Source organism: Colobus angolensis, unplaced genomic scaffold, assembly GCF_000951035.1.
Source record: "Colobus angolensis palliatus isolate OR3802 unplaced genomic scaffold, Cang.pa_1.0 Scaffold86, whole genome shotgun sequence".
Taxonomy (NCBI): Eukaryota; Metazoa; Chordata; class Mammalia; order Primates; family Cercopithecidae; genus Colobus; species Colobus angolensis.
This window is the reverse complement of record NW_012122487.1, coordinates 10,296,717-10,315,050: the sequence shown is the minus strand read 5'-3', so window position 1 is coordinate 10,315,050 and position 18,334 is coordinate 10,296,717. Positions and strand designations below refer to the sequence as shown.

Genomic DNA, 18,334 nt, shown 5'->3' with positions numbered 1-18,334 from the left:
ATCCACACAACTGATACTTAGTAAACTTGAAACTTAGCTGAGAACTATCTATCTAGCCCTTATATTTTAGTTCTGCAGCTACCCCTGCTGACCCTTAAAGAAGTTTCCCACCATGATGATCAAATTCAGGTATTTGAGATGAAGAGTTTGGCCTGCAGACTAAATACTATTAAATAACAAAGCATTAAACAGTAACAGCTAACAATATTTGATTTGTTCTATGTGTGAGATAGGAGACTAAAGGTTTAACAGAACATGTATTGAGTCTTTACTATGAGTTAGGCCTTGGGCTAATTGCTTTTTATGTGTGTGCTCTTTGAACTTTCAATTCTATAAAGTAGGCATTATTTTTATCCACATTTGAATGATTTTAAAAAAAAAACTGAGGCTTGGAAAAATGTGCCCAAAGTCATAGAATAATTTTCTGGTGTTAACTACTATGTTATACCACCTAATTTTGGAAGATTTATGATGTTAAAAAGATAAAAAATTCCAACAAAAATGCCAATAGTGGGCAGAAATCAACATGACAAGGTCACAGAAACATAAAATCCATAGGTAAGATTAAAGAAAGGCAATAGAAATCATGCAGTAAATTGGAGAGAGGAAAAAGAGAGAGAGAGAAAAGGGAAGAAAGAGAGAGAAAGCAGGTTTGAAGAAAGGGTTTTAGTTAAGGATATTTTAAAAAATATAAACTAATTTAAAACACATTTGAACAGATGGATAAATGGGTCGTGGTGTGTTACAAGATGATTATGCTCTTTCTCTACCCATCCCCTCAAGGCAGATGTTTTCATGCTTGAATTTTGTATCCCTAAAGTCAGGAGAAATCTTCTGGACTTAAGTAAAGAAGAAAAGAACCACTTTGTCCGGGCCCTGGATATGGCAAAGCGCACAACTCACCCTTTATTTGTCATTGCCACCAGGAGATCAGAAGAAATATTGGGGCCAGATGGCAACACACCACAATTTGAGAACATTTCCATTTATAACTACTTTGTTTGGACACACTATTACTCAGTCAAGAAGACTTTCCTTGGGGCAGGGCAGGAAAGCTTTGGTGAAGTGGATTTCTCTCATGAAGGACCAGCTTTTCTCACATGGCACAGGTACCACCTCCTGCGTCTGGAGAAAGACATGCAGGTATGTAAGAAGCATTTCAGTTTTCAGACTCTTTACAGACAAGTTGCCTTGTTTGTAAAACATTTTAATTCACTAGTTTTCAGAAGCATCAGAACTTTTGATGAAAGAGCAATTTTATGTTACTAACCTGTCTTTGGCATTTCGTTTTCTCCTTGTTTTGGTTACTTATTAATTAATCTTTATCTTAGTGAAGTGAAAATAAAGTAATATCAATAATAAGCAAAATGAGACATTTGCAGGAATGAATTAAAAGTTTAAAAATACTTTGCAGTTTAATTGAAAACATGATTTTCATAAAACTTGAAACAGAAGAATCTCATTTGCGTGTCTTCCTTCTCTAATAAATATAAGCAGATTCCTCCTCCTGGTCAAATAATGTGAGTTAGAGACTTCTCAATCTTTCCAGTCCCAAATGCATATCTCATCATTCCAGCGATGATTCCTTCCAATATGGTACAGGGTTTAAATAATGAAAAAATAATTCCTTTCCATTTAGACTCTCATATTTTCATTGAACTATATTTTTCCACGTTCCCTACTCTTTAAGTCTTACAGAAGAAACCTATTAAAATATCACATCACTATGTAAGAGGACAGATATGTTAATTTGCTTGACTATAGTAATCACTTTACTATGTATATTTATATCAGAGCACCATGTTGTACACCGAAAATACATAAAATTTGAAAAAAAGTTAAAAAATACCAAAATAATTTTGTCAGTCAGGCAATATTTTTAGTGAAAAGACATTGGCTTTTTATTTGGCACAAAGTGAACCTGAACTCAAGCAGTTATTTCATGCTTATTTTCTAAGCAGACAAGCTTCAAACATATTAAAGCATCTAGTTACCTAGATTCTTTACTCTTATTTCTTTTACCAACTTCTCTGTTTCTTGAGAAAAATATTGAAATTTTAAAATAAAATTTTAAGTTGTTAGATATCAACTAAGAAAGCCACAAAGTAAACCTGTTTTCTATGTGAAATAACAGCAACGAATCTCCCCTTTCAAGTTAAAGTCTAAAAATTAAGCTAAAACTATCTGAAGACAGGAAAGGTATTTAGATTCATTTATTAATTTGCAGAATGCTGTGCCAGCATTATTCTGAGAAAAAGTAAATGGTTAGAAGAGAGAGAATTAATACGCTAAAATACAGGATAAAATATTCGTTTGAAAGTGCACTATCCATTTGCAGTTTGAGAGTGATTAAATGAATTCATCTGATACTCTGAACATCATATTTTATAGCTCTGATTGCAAGTAAGACATTTAGTAGATTATGAGTAGATAAATCTGTCATTTGTAATTGACTACAGATCTTCATGCCTTCAAGTCATTTTCTCATGGGCACACCAAAATGAAAGGGCAAGTGGAAAGTATCTGAAAGCTTCACTTTTGCCTGTGTAAACTTCAACCTCTATGACTTACATTTTAAAGACCCAACAGCACAAGGGATCCAACAAATTACAATTTAAATGTAATTCATGGTTGAAATGCCACATGAATATGCTCTGGCTCCCAAATGTCAGTTGCTGAACCACAAACCAATTCTTAATGATCCCGTGGAAGCTGTCACTAATTTTTGTGAACCACAATCATGGCTTCTAAAGGAGGACTACCAACCCCTGGAGACCAATAACTGGGGATAACTTGGAAAGCTTCTGGCTCTCTAAAACACCCAAGGATAAGAAAATGCTTCCTAGGAAGAGATTTAAAGTGAAAAAGGAGAAATATACTGAGTGCTTGAGAGATAAGATAAAACAATTGCGATCCCTACATTTAAATCCCATACCATAAATAGAACTACTCAAGGCCCAAAAGAAATGAGAAATAACAAGGAAATGTATGGTTTAAAGCACGAATGAAATAAGCATGTGATCTTGAGGCCAGCATTTTTTAAAATGTGAGATCAGCTCTGAATGGAAACTAGGTCACTGATCTAAAAAACAATGGGCAGAAAGATTTACTCCAGCTTCTGTTTAGCGTTTTTATCAGTATAAGGTTTAGGCAGAAGCCTGAGTCTTAAAAGTTTGGATTTTAAGGCAGCGTTCCCTAAATAAAACACCTTCCATGCTCAGTGTGAAAGAGTCCATGGCCAAACCAGAATCTAAATGCCTAGTCATTCAAATAAAATTTAAAAACAGAAGCAAAACAGAAATTAGCACTCCACAAAACATATTTTAAGGCTGGATCTGGCTCCAGACTAACAGTTAATGATGCTTGAATTAAAGATAGGAAAATGGAAGAAGGTGGAAATGCCAATAAGTGGATGTTGTTATTGATAATTTTTTATATAACCAATATAAATGTAATTACCTGCCTAAAAAAGAAAAAGAAGATCCTTTATCCCTCTAAATCATTTTCAGAAATGTCTGCATAATAAGTTGAGTTTCATTCCCTCTAATGCCTAAATGACACCTTGTAATAAATTACCAGCTTTGTTAAATAAGGTTTTAACTCCTCTGGGCCCCTCAGACACCACTGATATACTAACCAGTACCTTATTGTCTGAAGAGAGCTAATAGAAATAGGCTGTCAGAGAGTAGACCAAACAGAAGGGAAGAATTGTAAACAGAAGCAGAGAATATTAATGTGGTTTCTGTGATCTAGGAAATGTTGCAAGAGCCTTCTTTCTCCCTTCCTTACTGGAATTTTGCAACGGGGAAAAATGTCTGTGATATCTGCACGGATGACTTGATGGGATCCAGAAGCAACTTTGATTCCACTCTAATAAGCCCAAACTCTGTCTTTTCTCAATGGCGAGTGGTCTGTGACTCCTTGGAAGATTATGATACCCTGGGAACACTTTGTAACAGTAAGTTGCAAATGATAGCTTGGAGTCAGAATTTCTTTTTAGATAAAGAGATTAAAAATGTTGCCTGGAAGGCCCTTCATTCTACTAGAGAATTCAGACTAAAATCTACTTTTATTATAGACAAACAATGTACCAGGCATTCATTAAGCCCCTAGAATGTTTAAGGCAGCGTATAAGTTGCTGCAGGGGAAACAGAAAGTGCCTACACATTTTTGCACTGCCTTTCTTGAGTAATTTGGTCAATGTCTTTCTAACTTTCTTATTTTGGAAATGTCTAGTTGTATACACTAATCCTCTTAGTTTTCTTAGCACTACTTAGTAGTCATGTGTCTTGTGTTGGAATTTCACAGAAAATGTTTCCTAAGAAAATGTGAAAAATAGGCAAACAGTTGGAAATGCCCTGGGAAGAAAAAAAAGAAAATAAACAAACCAAATGCATGCTTGCAGTTATAAAGTTAGAAAACAAAAGGTGATGTGGGAGATAGTTTTTAGAAAAGGAGGATATGGTACTGATGCCTGCCCCCTAGCTTCTTTCCAGCTCTTCCAAAGTGAACACAATAAGAGAATGCCTAACCAATTGTCCCAGCATCTTTCTCCAGTGATCTGAATGCCACCTCTGTCACAGGTCAAATTTCTGCCCCATGTAGATCTCTTCCTGAGCTTTCCGTTCTCTTCCTTGGATCATATTATTATTTGTGCCTGTGCTAGTAACACAAGGTTTAATTATTAGACACCCCCTACCTCATCTTATTTTTCGTTTTCAGGCATGTATGGCTCTCTTGATTGTTGTTCCATATAAAAATAAGAGTTATGTGAAGTTGTTTTATTATTATAGTCACAACATATTTATTCTACATATTGTATTCATCAAACATTAAATTATTTTATGAACTTAAATAAGGAATACTCTAAATAAATCAAGAAGAATTAGATATATATTTCACCATTAGCTTATTTAGCAGTGTATAGGAATAAGAGAAGTGATAATATATGAACATTTCCTCTGTAGAAGTTTAAAACTTAGAATAAATTTGTATTTGTTTGGTATGCTGAATACATGGTCCCACCTTGTGGCAGAGAAATGAAATTGAAGATCAGGATGTCTGCAGATACCAAAGCATTTATTCTTTTTCTGACCAGGCCATTGTATTTTGGCCTGAGACGGAGTCTCGCTCTGTCCCCCAGGCTGGAGTGCAGTGGCGCGATCTCGGCTCACTGCAAGCTCCCCCTCCGGGGTTCACGCCATTCTCCTGCCTCAGCCTCCTTAGTACCTGGGACTACAGGCGCCCGCCACCTTGCCCGGCTAATTTTTTTTATTTTTAGTAAAGACGGATTTTCACCGTGGTCTCGATCTCCTGACCTTGTGATCCGCCCGCCTCGGCCTCCCAAAGTGCTGGGATTACAGGCGTGAGCCACCGCGCCCGGCCTGCCTGAGAGTTTTCTAGACATTTCCCAATCACCCTGATGACTGGATACCAAAATAAAACACAGTTTAAATGAGGAAATACACAGAAGGGGGAAGAAAGAAGGAAAGATTTTCTTTTCATCATAATTTGTGTTGTCAGTTAATACAACAAGTCTCCTAACTCAAGACACACAGTCTCATGACAAATTGAAGAATATTTATTTTAGGTTAAAAAAATTTTTAAGCTTATCCCTTGTCTCACTGCAAGAGATAAACAGCAGACATTTTATTTATAAGGCAAAGGAAAGGGAAAAATTATCATTGTGTTGAACATATATTGTGTATCTGATGTGATATGAAATGCATTGATATAATATCCTATTTAGTCTTCATAACAATTCTCTCTTCCGTAACCATTCTTCTTTAATGATCTTGTCCATTTCTGTAGTTCCATTCATCATCTTTTACTGGAGACCCACAGGCTTCCAACTTTAGATAAAACCTTCCTTAAGTATTCCATACCCCTGTCTTCACAAGCTTGTTGCATAGTATTTCTCCAATATTCAAAATTAATGAACCAAACTTGGTGGATTGAAAATAGTTAATTATTTTATTGCAGCTAACATTCTTCCAGCCACCAAAATACCATCCTTGAATCAACATAGAAAAACACTCTTCTTTATTCACAATACTTCTTAAATGTATTTTCTTCTTCAGACATATGCAACTTTCCATTTATTTTTATGTGGAAATTTCACAGGACTTTGGTCCATAGGATGTTAGGTGCAATGGCAGAGGTTGTCCATATGCAAACAAATTTAAGAATCACTGGAATAAAAACATGGTTTATTTTTTATTTAAACTTACTATCAGCATTTTCTACTATGGAACTCTGTGAGGGCAAATCAGAATGTAATGTTTTGAAACTTAATTAATATTTGTTTCTTGGGATTTATTGATAGCTTCCTGAGCAGCAATTCCCAAAACATCAGCTTGAATTGATAGTTTAGCTAGCGATGGTGAAAGTTTTTGGTGATAACGTACACTCAATAAATAGTTTCCAATCCCAACTGAGGCACATGTTTTAGTTACATATTATATAAATTTCATTATGCTAACTTAACAGGTTCTGATTATTATGTTAATTATAAAGCATAGAACATGGGAAGCTTTCTGAATGGAAGAAAAGGAATAGGAGTTGAAATTGTAATATTATCGCTCCCCAGATTAGTGGATTATTTTGCTGTCCCTCTATGGCACATAAATTCCTTTCTGGAGACCACTGGGACAGAATGATGCAAAGTTCTCCTAACCAATCACCTCTCCTCCCACCCATGTAAGGTTTTGACTTCTCTCCACTTCCTAATAAATTACACATAACTTTCTTATCTTGATACTTGATTTTTTTTCTCACAATATAGCTCTGGTCTAGCTTCTTTTCTTTCCTACAGTCCACTACTCTCCTGGCACATACTTCAGGCAAACTATTTCCCAAACAGGCCCCCCACCGTTTTTTTTTGTTTTTTTTTTTTTACAGCTAACATGATCTTTTCCATATAATGACAGGCACCAAACAACTCTTCAGCACCTATTAAATGCCAGGTACTGTGCCAAGTCTGTGGGATACACACGTTTTTTGTTATAGATAGGGAATTTTGTTATAGACAGAAGAACGTGTATCATCTCTTGCCATTTCCTCTACCTAAAATGCTTGTCTCGTAACATTTCTTTTATTTCACCTATGAAAACTTTTCTTAATCCTATGGGGCTCTTTGTAAATCTTTCTTTATAAAGCTTTTCTGGAGATCTGAATGGGCAGGATCTCTCTCTCTCTCTTTCCCCACTCCCTCCCCCCATCTTTCTTTTTTAAGGCTCCTATCATATTATCTATCCCTAGTATCACAGTTCTTTGTCTGTTTGTTACTGCCATTCACAAAGTTTCATTATTTCTCACATTAATTGCTGAAAAAGTTGAAAAATGTGTGTTGGCTGAAATGTGTATCACTTTCCAAAGAAATATAAGGGTTTTTTTTTTTCCTTATTTCTCTGAAGGTTTAAATAGGCAGCATTTGCATACAAAATATCACATATGTGTGACATATAGATTTTAGTGTAGAACTTAGGTTTATGAGATTATTTTGGCAAAATTCCATTTTCCATGGAATTTTCATTTTAATACATTCTTGTGAAAGAAGCATATATTGGTTTAGAAAATGTCAAGACCTGTATCTGTTAGTGTGATTGTTTTTTTTCCTTCAGATACTTTTATGTATCACATATCTACTCGATTCAAAGAAATGGGACATGATAACTTAGATTTTCTCATTAATGCTACCAAGTATGCATTTTTAAATTTTGTTTTCTACCAAGGAAAACCTATATTTCATATTCATGCTATGTATAAAGTTTTAAAGAGCAACAGTAAGACATCCAAACATTGTGTAAATGTTTGCACATCCCATTTTTTTCTGCAGGCACTGAGAGCGGGCCACTTAGGAGAAATCCAGCTGGAAATGTGGCCAGACCAATGGTGCAACGTCTTCCTGAACCACAGGATGTCGCTCAGTGCTTGGAAGTTGGTTTATTTGACACACCTCCTTTTTATTCCAACTCTACAAACAGTTTCAGAAACACAGTGGAAGGCACGTAAATGAAATCAGTACTTTGAAAAGATCTAGTTATCAGAGTAAACTGAATTATTCAAAAACAAGTTTCTTTGAGAAGGCTTTGAATAGTATATTAATCCTGTGTGTTTATGTGAATGAGGTTGTCTATTGTGATACACCTGCTCGAAAAAGGAACTTTCTTAAAGAGAAGAGTCCAATCATGAAACTCTTTTCATTTCAAGGGAGAAGACCTTGGAGATCATGCTCCAATTTCTTAAACACCCAAAAACTATTTAAATTCAAATTTCTGGTAGCTAGTTGGCCAATATGTGTAACTATATCAAGGTCTAGCATTGGCAAACAATATTCAAGACGTTGACAGTGTATTAAATTAGTTCACTTTTTTTTTTTTAAATGAGAGAAATAATAAAATCATTCCAAACAATCAGTTGACACTGAGTAAAGCCTTGCTTGCACATATGTGTTATTCAGGTCAGTATTAACCTGTAACTTTTTTCAAAAGTCTATACAAATTCGAATTAGCATCTACTGATGCTTAACTTGGTTTTCCTTATTTCACACAAAGTATTTTAAAGTTGAGGAAAGTGAGGTATAAAGAGGTAAAATTATTATCACAAGATATTCAGCTAGTTACTAACAGAGCATAGGTTCAAATTCAAATTTTCAAAATCCAGTATCTTTATATAATAAATTTTGATACCACCAAATGATGCTTGATATATATATATAAAGTCTTCAAAAGAATATAATTACTTTTATCTTATTATAAACTTGTTATTGTTAAATTTTACCTTCAATATAGCATTGTCCATGTCTAATGCATCCCATCTCCCCAAAAAATGCAAATAGATTTCTCTGTCATATGATCAGAGATACTTGGTATATAAATCTAATAATTATTTTTAATTCTCTCACCTTTTAGTCTCAAAATTATATGCCATTTTAACCTATCTTTGATTATTTTAATAACTACTTGAATGCATTGATTTGAATATGATTCAATAAAAAATCACTACATTTTGGCTAATCTGTAAACTAAGGCCATCAGCACTGATTTTTTTTAAAAATGTGCAGATTGTGCCTTCTTAATGCCCAAATAGAAGACAATTATACTTATTTCCTGACAAAACATATAAAAAGACTAGTGTCAAGCCACGTTCCATATATATCACAGGCAATCTTTGAATGTTTTTGAGTCAAATAATAATGGAATGGATGCCTGAAAAAATGCATAGGTGACTAAATAAGTGGCTACAACTATACAATTCATCTTAGATGAAGAGAGAACTGGTTAACGTATTTTAAAGTCTGATTTCATTTTATAATATGCAACCATTCCCTGATCTCAAACTTCTGATCCTTCAAGCCAATTAGACATCCTACATCATAGACCCTCCATTTTCATTTATATAGACCTGTCCTATACCTATCCTTGTTTTCTCCCTTATATATGGAATATATATATGTATATATGTATATATATGTGTGTGTGTGTATATATATATGTGGAATTGAGATATTTATCAAAAGCTGTACAAATGTTTTGACAGTAGGTTTTCTCAGTGTTTAAAACTAGCACAAAGATGGTAAGAAAGCCCTGAGGTAGCTTCCCCATAAAAAAATAAAGTAGTTTTCCAAAAATAGACATGCTGACAGTCATTCAAAGGTAAGGTAGGAGGCTGAAGTAACATCTGGCAACTTAAGTTCCAAAACAATCAGAGCATTCTTCTCCAAATTGTGTCAGCAGTTTTTAGTAGAAACTGGAGGGTTTTTCACTATCTTTATTCCCATGTAGAACAATGTCTGCCTTGTCAAATAGAGCGTCTATATATTTTGACTGGAATCCTTTGCAGGTCATTATTTTTAACCTAGAGGCTACATTTAGAATGTCATGCCACTAGCATAAAACCAACTTAGCTCTGGGTATAGCAAACAAATATCATCAACCATAGGTACAGAGAAGCAGTGCTATTATATTAAGGCAAAAATATAACCTGTGTCTAGGTTACAGTGATCCCACAGGAAAATATGACCCTGCTGTTCGAAGCCTTCACAATTTGGCTCATCTATTCCTGAATGGAACAGGGGGACAAACCCATTTGTCTCCGAATGATCCTATTTTTGTCCTCCTGCACACTTTCACGGATGCAGTCTTTGATGAATGGCTGAGGAGATACAATGCTGGTAAGACATTTTCATATGCCTTTTGCATGGTCAGCCGAGCGGACTGTTTAGATGGCATAGTTATCAGTTTAAGCTGGGCACTCAGCACATAAAAACACATTCAAAATAAGGTTAACATAGCTGTAATATCCAGTCACTTCCAGACATTCAATTCTACTTTGAAAATGCAGGCAAGAAGTCTCTCTAAATAGTTATTATAGGATGATATTTTTAACCATTTGGTAGGACTAACCAAATCATCTCTCTTCATTTTTGCTATGAAAAAAATGCTACTGCCGGGCGCGGTGGCTCAAGCCTGTAATCCCAGCACTTTGGGAGGCCGAGGCAGGGGTATCACTTGAGCCCAAGAGTTTGAGACCAGCTGGTCAACATAGTGAAACCCTGTATCTACTAAAAACACAAAAATTGGCCAGGCATGGTGGTGGGCACCTGTAATCCCAGCTACTGGAGAGGCTGAGGCAGGAGAATCACTTGACCCCAGGAGGTAGAGGTTGCAGTTAGCCAAGATCACACCACTGCACTCCAGCCTGGCTGACAGAGACAGACTTCATCTGAAAAGAAAAAAAAGAAGAGGGGAGGAGAGTGGAGGTGGGGCGGGGGGGAGGGAAACAACCTACACATAAATATTAGTTCAGTTTTCAATCAGTTATGAATTCAGTCATTGGAGTTTCATCCCATTTTTCATGTGTGTTTATATATGTAATGGCAACCATAATTAATTATCTATAATTTACACTGTCAACTTTTTAAAAAAGTGAAACAATAAATGAGTGACTTTTGAAATATGATATGAGGGCAAATATTTTAGCCATACACCTTTAACAAATCTTTCCAAAGTGTTCATTTTACATACTACAAAAACAATATCCTCCTCTTCGTTTTATAGTCATGACGATCACTTTATGTTTGCTTAACTTGATTCCTTTTATTACAGTAATGAGTAAACTCAAATTAATAGGTATAGGAATTAACAAAACCAACTTTTGTTAAACATGCACTTCTGGGAACCATATGGCAATGTTCAAGTTGTATTTATTCAGTTATTCACAATGCCTTGGGTGTTAACTTTTCAGAGGAAACGGAGACTATTCAGTAACCTGGCAAATCTCTTAAGTGGGGTTTTCTTTCACCTGTGAAAGAAAGGAAAGATATTCCTTCGCCTTAAGTATCTTGGCTGAAAATATAATTATTTCACATTCATAGCAAGTTGTTAAAGGTTTTCCAGATTTTAACCTAAAGGTCACTGATGAACCAGAAAAACACCTTTTGAACATTTTTTCCTGACATTTTCTTTGTTTGCAATATATATAGCATAAGGTTTCTCAATAACTTGAATTGTAGTGGGAAGAGAAGTACCATAAATAAAAAATAGGAAACTATCCTGCAGCACATTTCTGATAAAATGTGGCCATAAAATTATAGGATAGGTCAATGTAAACACTCCGCATTGCATGAAAGCTAAGCTTAAACAATTAGCCTCCTTCTTAAATATTCCTTATACCTGCAAATACCTTTTAGAAAGCAGTGTCATAAAACAACTGTAAAGAAGAGAAAGAAAAATTAGAAAGATTAAAAAATTTTATAAACTCTCTATAAAGCAGAAGTCTTGTTTAAAATAAGTCTAGGAGTGGAGGGATGGAATTCTTTTTCAAAATGATTGAAAGGTTTTTACAAATATAGAAAGCTCTTTACAAATTGCAGAATAACAGAATTATTAGGCTAGGAATGGAAAAAAAATTACACTTTACAGATAAAGAAAAGTAGAGTCATTCAAGTAGTAATGTCCACTACAGATTCCTCTCGTTAGACATGAAATAGTACAATTGAGAGCATCCAAACTCTAGTTACTGCCATGTTAATTTCTATTTACTAATATTTCTGATCTATGTACACATTCAATTCAATTCTTTCTCTTTTATTTCGACTGAGAATGATATGAGGTAAGTTTTAAATATAGCAGCCCAGAAGTTCAGTGTATTTTCAGAAGAAGCAGTTTATACATTTCCAAGAGTAATCACTACTTTACTTTTTGAGCTGCGAGAGAAATGAAGTAATCACACATACACTTAAATCTTTTCATATATATTATTTTCAAATCTACTATTTCCTGGTCAGTATTCAAGGTACCAGAAATATGATAGTATACAAAAATTCACCAATAAATTTTCTTCCTGAAACTTTTCTTCCTGTTGATAAAATTGATAATAACCATATGTAAATACAGCATATTAGATGGTGGAAGTCTCTATAGACAAATAAAATCAGGAAATGGGAAAGGAAGTACTGTGTAGATGTATGGAAGAAGAATGTCCTAAGACAAAGGAACAGGGAGACAACTGTGGCTGGAGTAGAGTGGGGTCTGGGGAGAGAATGGTGAGAGATAGTAAGGTCAAAGGGATCACAGGAGGCAGAGCCTGAAGGATACTGGGACTAACTCTAAGAGAGGGGGCCATGGAGGATCTTGCATAGGGAAATTACATGACAATCCAATTGCTATTGTTATTTTTACTATTATTTCTCCCCTCATTTTAATGGACAAAACTTTACCACACAGCTGAAGCTGAACTGGATTGAGGCTGGTCAAATCAGGGTTAAGCAGAAAACTAAAATGGGGAATTAAAAAGTTTTCTAAATTATCTTAATACCTAATGTTAATAAGCAATGAATTTATAATACATTAGAACGTGAATTATTTGAAAGTAGAAATATTGTCTCTTTTTTTCAATGCCACAGCCTAAGTGCCTAGACCAGCATCTGGCATTAGTAGGTACTCAGTGGATTTTAACAGATAAATATTTAATTAGCTTTAATACATAGTAAATTTAAAGTCACAAAAATATCAACACTCCTTGGCATTTCTATGGGAAATTTTTCTTCAATCCAGATGCTGAAACACCCTTCTGTGATTCACGGAATCACTGTACCTGCCAAGGTATTATATCTACAGCAAAGAGAAAATCTAATACTTAGATAGCTGTCTTAGTTTGTTTTCTGTTGCTTATAACAGAATACCTGAAACCAAGTAATTAATTAAGAAACTGAGTTTATTTATTATAGTTATGAAGCCTGAGAAATCCAAAGTTGAGGGGCCACATCTGTGAAAGCCTTACTGGTGGGGACTTTCTGCAGAGTCCCTGAGTCAGCACAGGGTGTCACATGGTCCAGAGGCTGAGTATCTTAGCTTAAGTGTCTCCCCCTCCCTTAATAAAGTTACCAGTTCTTCTTCCATGATAACCCCTTAACTCATGAATCCATGAATGGATTAATCTATTCATTAGGGCTGAATTCTCATAATTCAATCACCTCTTAAAGGCCGTACCTCTTAATACTGACTTATGTTCCCATTGGTGTCTGCCCAATCCCACTTCTAACTCTTTTATTTTTGTGTGTGTGTGTGGCATTCTATTTGGTGTTTAATTGTACCAACATAAATATAGAACAAAAAAAAGAGAAACATCTTTTGCCACAAAAATTTTCATTCTTTTTATTCCTGATGATAGAAACTCATTAATAATATAAATAGCCATAGTTTATATCCATGAGGTATCAGGAAGTGAATAGGATTCCAGGACCTTGATTCAAAATTTTAAGCATTTTTTTGCTAACAGAGTAAAGCCCTAGGAATAAAGCTAATATTGATTTCTCTAAAAGTAAACAGACAAAATAAAAAATATTGAGCAGAAATATTCATAAACAAGCACAACCTCTAATAGATATGCCATATCTCAAATTTTAAATTTTAAATTACAGCTGATGCCACAGCATCATAAACCTGTAGTTACAGGTTTATGTTTTCTTTGGCTTTGAAAAACACATTTAATGACTTATTCAAATTGCTTTATGTAATTTTTAAAAACTATTCAACATCATCATAGATGATGAAATACTAAAACTCCCCTGCTTTTAAACTCTCTTTTTTTATTAAGTGGTATATTGGTACTCTATTCAAAGCATTTTCTGTTTTATGTAATTTCCCATCCTGCTGTAGTGAAAATTCTTATCTTTATTCAGTATAAAATAAAATAAAAATAAAATTTTTCACGTTCTCCTTGAATATTGGATCCCTTTAGAACTCAATAATGATATGAATATTAATTTTATTATGTTTATTAACAAGTTGTTTTTGGAATAATTTAGATATATCCACATTTCCATTGGAAAATGCCCCTATTGGACATAATAGACAATACAACATGGTGCCATTCTGGCCCCCAGTCACCAACACAGAAATGTTTGTTACTGCTCCAGACAACCTGGGATACACTTATGAAGTTCAATGGCCAAGTGAGTATTGAAAGTGTATTTTTACCGTGATAATTTCCAAAAGCAAATATGTTGTCTTTAAAGTAGAGTAATCACGGTATTCTGAAGCTATGTTTTCCATTTGGACTTAGAAAAGAAACTTTCATTTGTATTTTTATTTGAGGATAAGGGAGGGAATTTGATATTTGTTGAGAATCCACACTAAGCTGACATTGATCTTATTGTACAGTACCCTATCTCATTTAATCCTCACAATGCTTTGGGGTGAGTATGAAAATCTTCATTTTACAAATAAGGAAGCTGAGGCTTAAATAGGTTAGCTATTTACAGATTCACATTTCTAATAAGGGAAGAGAATGAGTTTGAGCTTAGGCCCATGGAATATGCCCCAATTTTTCTACTATACCATATTGCCTGCATTTATCTATCTTAAAGGAAAAGGGAGTGGGATACTCTTCAGTGTTTTTCTGAGATTTTGAAAACCAAAATTTCTTGTTTAAATCTTTTTCCCAACAAAGGCAGTAGGGCATAGTGGAAAAGTACAAGACTTATATTCTAAAATACTCAGGCTCCAAAGCCAACTTTACTGCTTACTAACCAGGTGACATAGGCAAGTGACTCAAACTCTTTGAGTCATCATTCTCTCACTTTCACAAAATGAAATGGAAATAACAATGACTATCCCAATAGGGTCCACTCATTAAAAGAAATCAGGAAGCGGCTTCAAGGCCATGTGACCATTATAAATTAAATATGAGGATTTCTATTAAAATAGACATTTCTACCTAAATTTTGGGTGTCCAGCGTTTGGTGATAACTATTGTAGTATTTATCTTTTTATTTTTATCTTCCTTTCCAAATAGGTCGGGAGTTTAGCGTACCTGAGATAATTGCCATAGCAGTAGTTGCCGCTTTGTTACTGGTTGCGCTCATTTTTGGGACTGCTTCTTGTCTGATTCGTGCCAGACGCAATATGGATGAAGCTAACCAACCTCTCCTCACTGATCAATATCAACACTATGCTGAAGAATACGAAAAACTCCGAAATCCTAATCAGTCTGTGGTCTAACAAGTGCCCTACTCTCTTATGAATTAGTATCACAAAACTACCTGGTTGAATATAATAGATTGAGTTATTAACTGTATTTTCTTTCACTTTGTTACCTTCTTTCTAATACAAGCATATGTTAGAATTAAAGATCCAGGCATAATTTTCAAAGCTGGGAAGACTCTTTCAGAATCTTTTCAATGGGTTTTAATTTTCAGTTCTATTTAAAATGGTGAGTGGCACTAACTCCATGATACTTAAGGATAGTGTGAAGATCTTTGGCATGATTTAAAGGTTGAGTATGTGAAGATATAAGTAAGCTACTATGCTTTGTTTACATGTAAAGGAAAATAATGTTTGATAGTGAATGTCCACTTAAAATACATGAATGGGCATTTCTAAAATGTTAAAACATAAACACATTTCCATTCATGGATATTTGTCAACAGATTTAAAGAAACCACAGTTATTAATTGAAGCAAATTATATGTAGTTATAAACAAATGAATTTTTGATAAAACTTTTCAAATTAATGTTCCAATTTGAAGACCAATCAAATATATTATTTAGTCAATATATACTATTTAGTCTCAGGTTCAAGGCTACAACAAAATCACCATCTTTGTCAAGCTTTGGAGAGGGAAAATCTTCACTTTCTTAAGCAACAGTGGATATTGCCTTTGTTTGCCACTGTATTTTCCTGCCACTCAATTCACTGAAAAAGGAACTACCTATCCATACATTTCACCTACTACTTTCTCTCCTAACATCTTAGAGGTCCACGAAGAAAGCATATGGAGAACATGTTTTATACTGCTCTATAAATAGTATTCCAATCCCTGTGCTTTATTTAAATAGCATTTTCTTACCATTTATCAGCCTTTTATGTATTTTCCAAGTAAAATATTAATGTATTATTTCACTGGTCTTCTTTTTTATTTAGTTCTATATGAATGCTATTTTTCCCTTCTCTTCTAACATGAAATATATTTTATCTTTTTGATCTTGTGCTATGACACAGTGTTCCAAAGAAATGTATAAGGTGGTCATAAGTGAACATTTTAATTAAAATTGGTAAAAGTAAATAGTAACAATAGTAATCATACACTATAGAAAATGACTAAACTGAGATTCTAAATTCTACAAACAGAAACAAGTTGAAGTTATGTATCCTTGATTGGTTAGTTGGTTTTCCTATATTCAGCAATATTAAGGCTATACATACACAAGATAAACAAATAAAATATATCAAAGAGCATGCATATAACAATGGGATGTTTTACACTAGCATTACTCAATTTATTCTCCTGGAATACATTGCAATTTGTTAAAATACAGTTTACTCAAACAGCTTTTCAAATAAATCATTGCATAATGTAAGATGCCTTTTTATATAGAACATCAATGAAACTAAATACCTCACTTTATATTTTTGTAGATTTACTAATTACTCATTTCAGAAACATTTGTTAAGCACATACTAGATATCAAAGATTTAAAGGCACTATAGATTTGGAGAGAAGAAAATAAGAATTGTAAAATTGAGAAGGTCATGTTTGACTTGTGCTTCAAGGAATGCCAATGGATTTACCAAATATAAAAGCAGAGAAGGGCATTTTATTCAAAAGTGACAGTACAGACAAGGGCACACAAGTTTAAAAGAGCATGGAACTTTTGAAAATATAAAATAGGTCAGTATGGTTAAAGCATAGTTTTTATGGAGGGGAGTAAAAAGACAAATTGGAAATGAAACCAGAGTGTCCTATATGCAATTCTTAATAATTGGAATTAATTCCATGGGAACTAGGAAACAGGGAGAGTCATAATCAAGCTGTATATTTATAAATATAGTAGTGATGGTGCTGTTCACAAATAGTGTTGATGAGAAACAATTTGGAATGGTTAAAAGCTAAGAAACTAGCTAATATGGAATAGATTGTGGGAGAGAGAAAGAAGTCTTGTTTCAAAACATGAATTCTAAATAATCATAATTATAAGATAAAGTTGTACACATTATCTATAAATATAATAAATGCAGCTTATATTATAAATACTATATAATATTAAAGTTATAAGTATAATAAAAATATAACTTTGAGTAAATCATTACAAAAACATCAGTTAACAATGGAAGAGAGAGGATTAAACAATGTGAGAGAGGATTAAAACAAGAGCAAAACAGAAAACTATTAACAAAATGGCAGTTAGTAAGTCCTCACCAATCAGCAATTATTTTAATGTAAATGGCTTAATATCCAAAATTAGAATGCTTAAAGTAGCTGAACGAATCAAAAAACATGATCCAGTGACTTGCTATCTATAAGAGACTCACTTTAGATTTAAAAATACATATAGGCGGCCGGGCGCGGTGGCTCAAGCCTGTAATCCCAGCACTTTGGGAGGCCGAGACGGGCGGATCACCAGGTCAGGAGATCAAGACCATCCTGGCTAACATGGTGAAACCCCGTCTCTACTAAAAAATACAAAAAACTAGCCGGGCGAGGTGGCAGGCGCCTGTAGTCCCAGCTACTCGGGAGGCTGAGGCAGGAGAATGGCGTAAACCCGGGAGGCGGAGCTTGCAGTGAGCTGAGATCCGGCCATTGCACTCCAGCCTGGGCCACAAAAAAAAAAAAAAAAAAAAAAAAAAAAAAAAGGCTGTAAGTAAAGGAATGGAAAAGGATATTCTGAAAATGGTGAAAAAAAAAAAACAAAAGACAGCAGGGGAGGCTATCCTATCAGACAAAATAGACAAAGTCAAAAACTGTCTCTAGAGGTGAAGTTCATTATGTAATAATTAAAGGGTCAATTTAACAAGATATAACAATTATAAGTATATACATATTCAATAT

The 18,334-nt window shown here is 34.3% G+C and overlaps 1 protein-coding gene across 2 annotated transcripts in view; it reads left to right on the top strand.

The window, feature by feature from the left end:
* TYRP1 (tyrosinase-related protein 1) overlaps window positions 1–16,597 on the top strand; it is a 49,736-nt gene extending 33,139 nt beyond the window's left edge. For both annotated transcript variants that reach the window (XM_011930410.1, XM_011930409.1), the window contains exons 3-8: window positions 821–1,143; window positions 3,754–3,958; window positions 7,838–8,005; window positions 9,995–10,174; window positions 14,312–14,458; window positions 15,301–16,597. In XM_011930410.1, the coding sequence (XP_011785800.1) occupies window positions 821–1,143; window positions 3,754–3,958; window positions 7,838–8,005; window positions 9,995–10,174; window positions 14,312–14,458; window positions 15,301–15,506 (1,229 nt within the window). In that variant the 3' untranslated portion in view covers window positions 15,507–16,597. The remainder of the gene's footprint in view (window positions 1–820; window positions 1,144–3,753; window positions 3,959–7,837; window positions 8,006–9,994; window positions 10,175–14,311; window positions 14,459–15,300) is intronic.
* The last annotated feature ends 1,737 nt before the right edge of the window (window positions 16,598–18,334 follow it).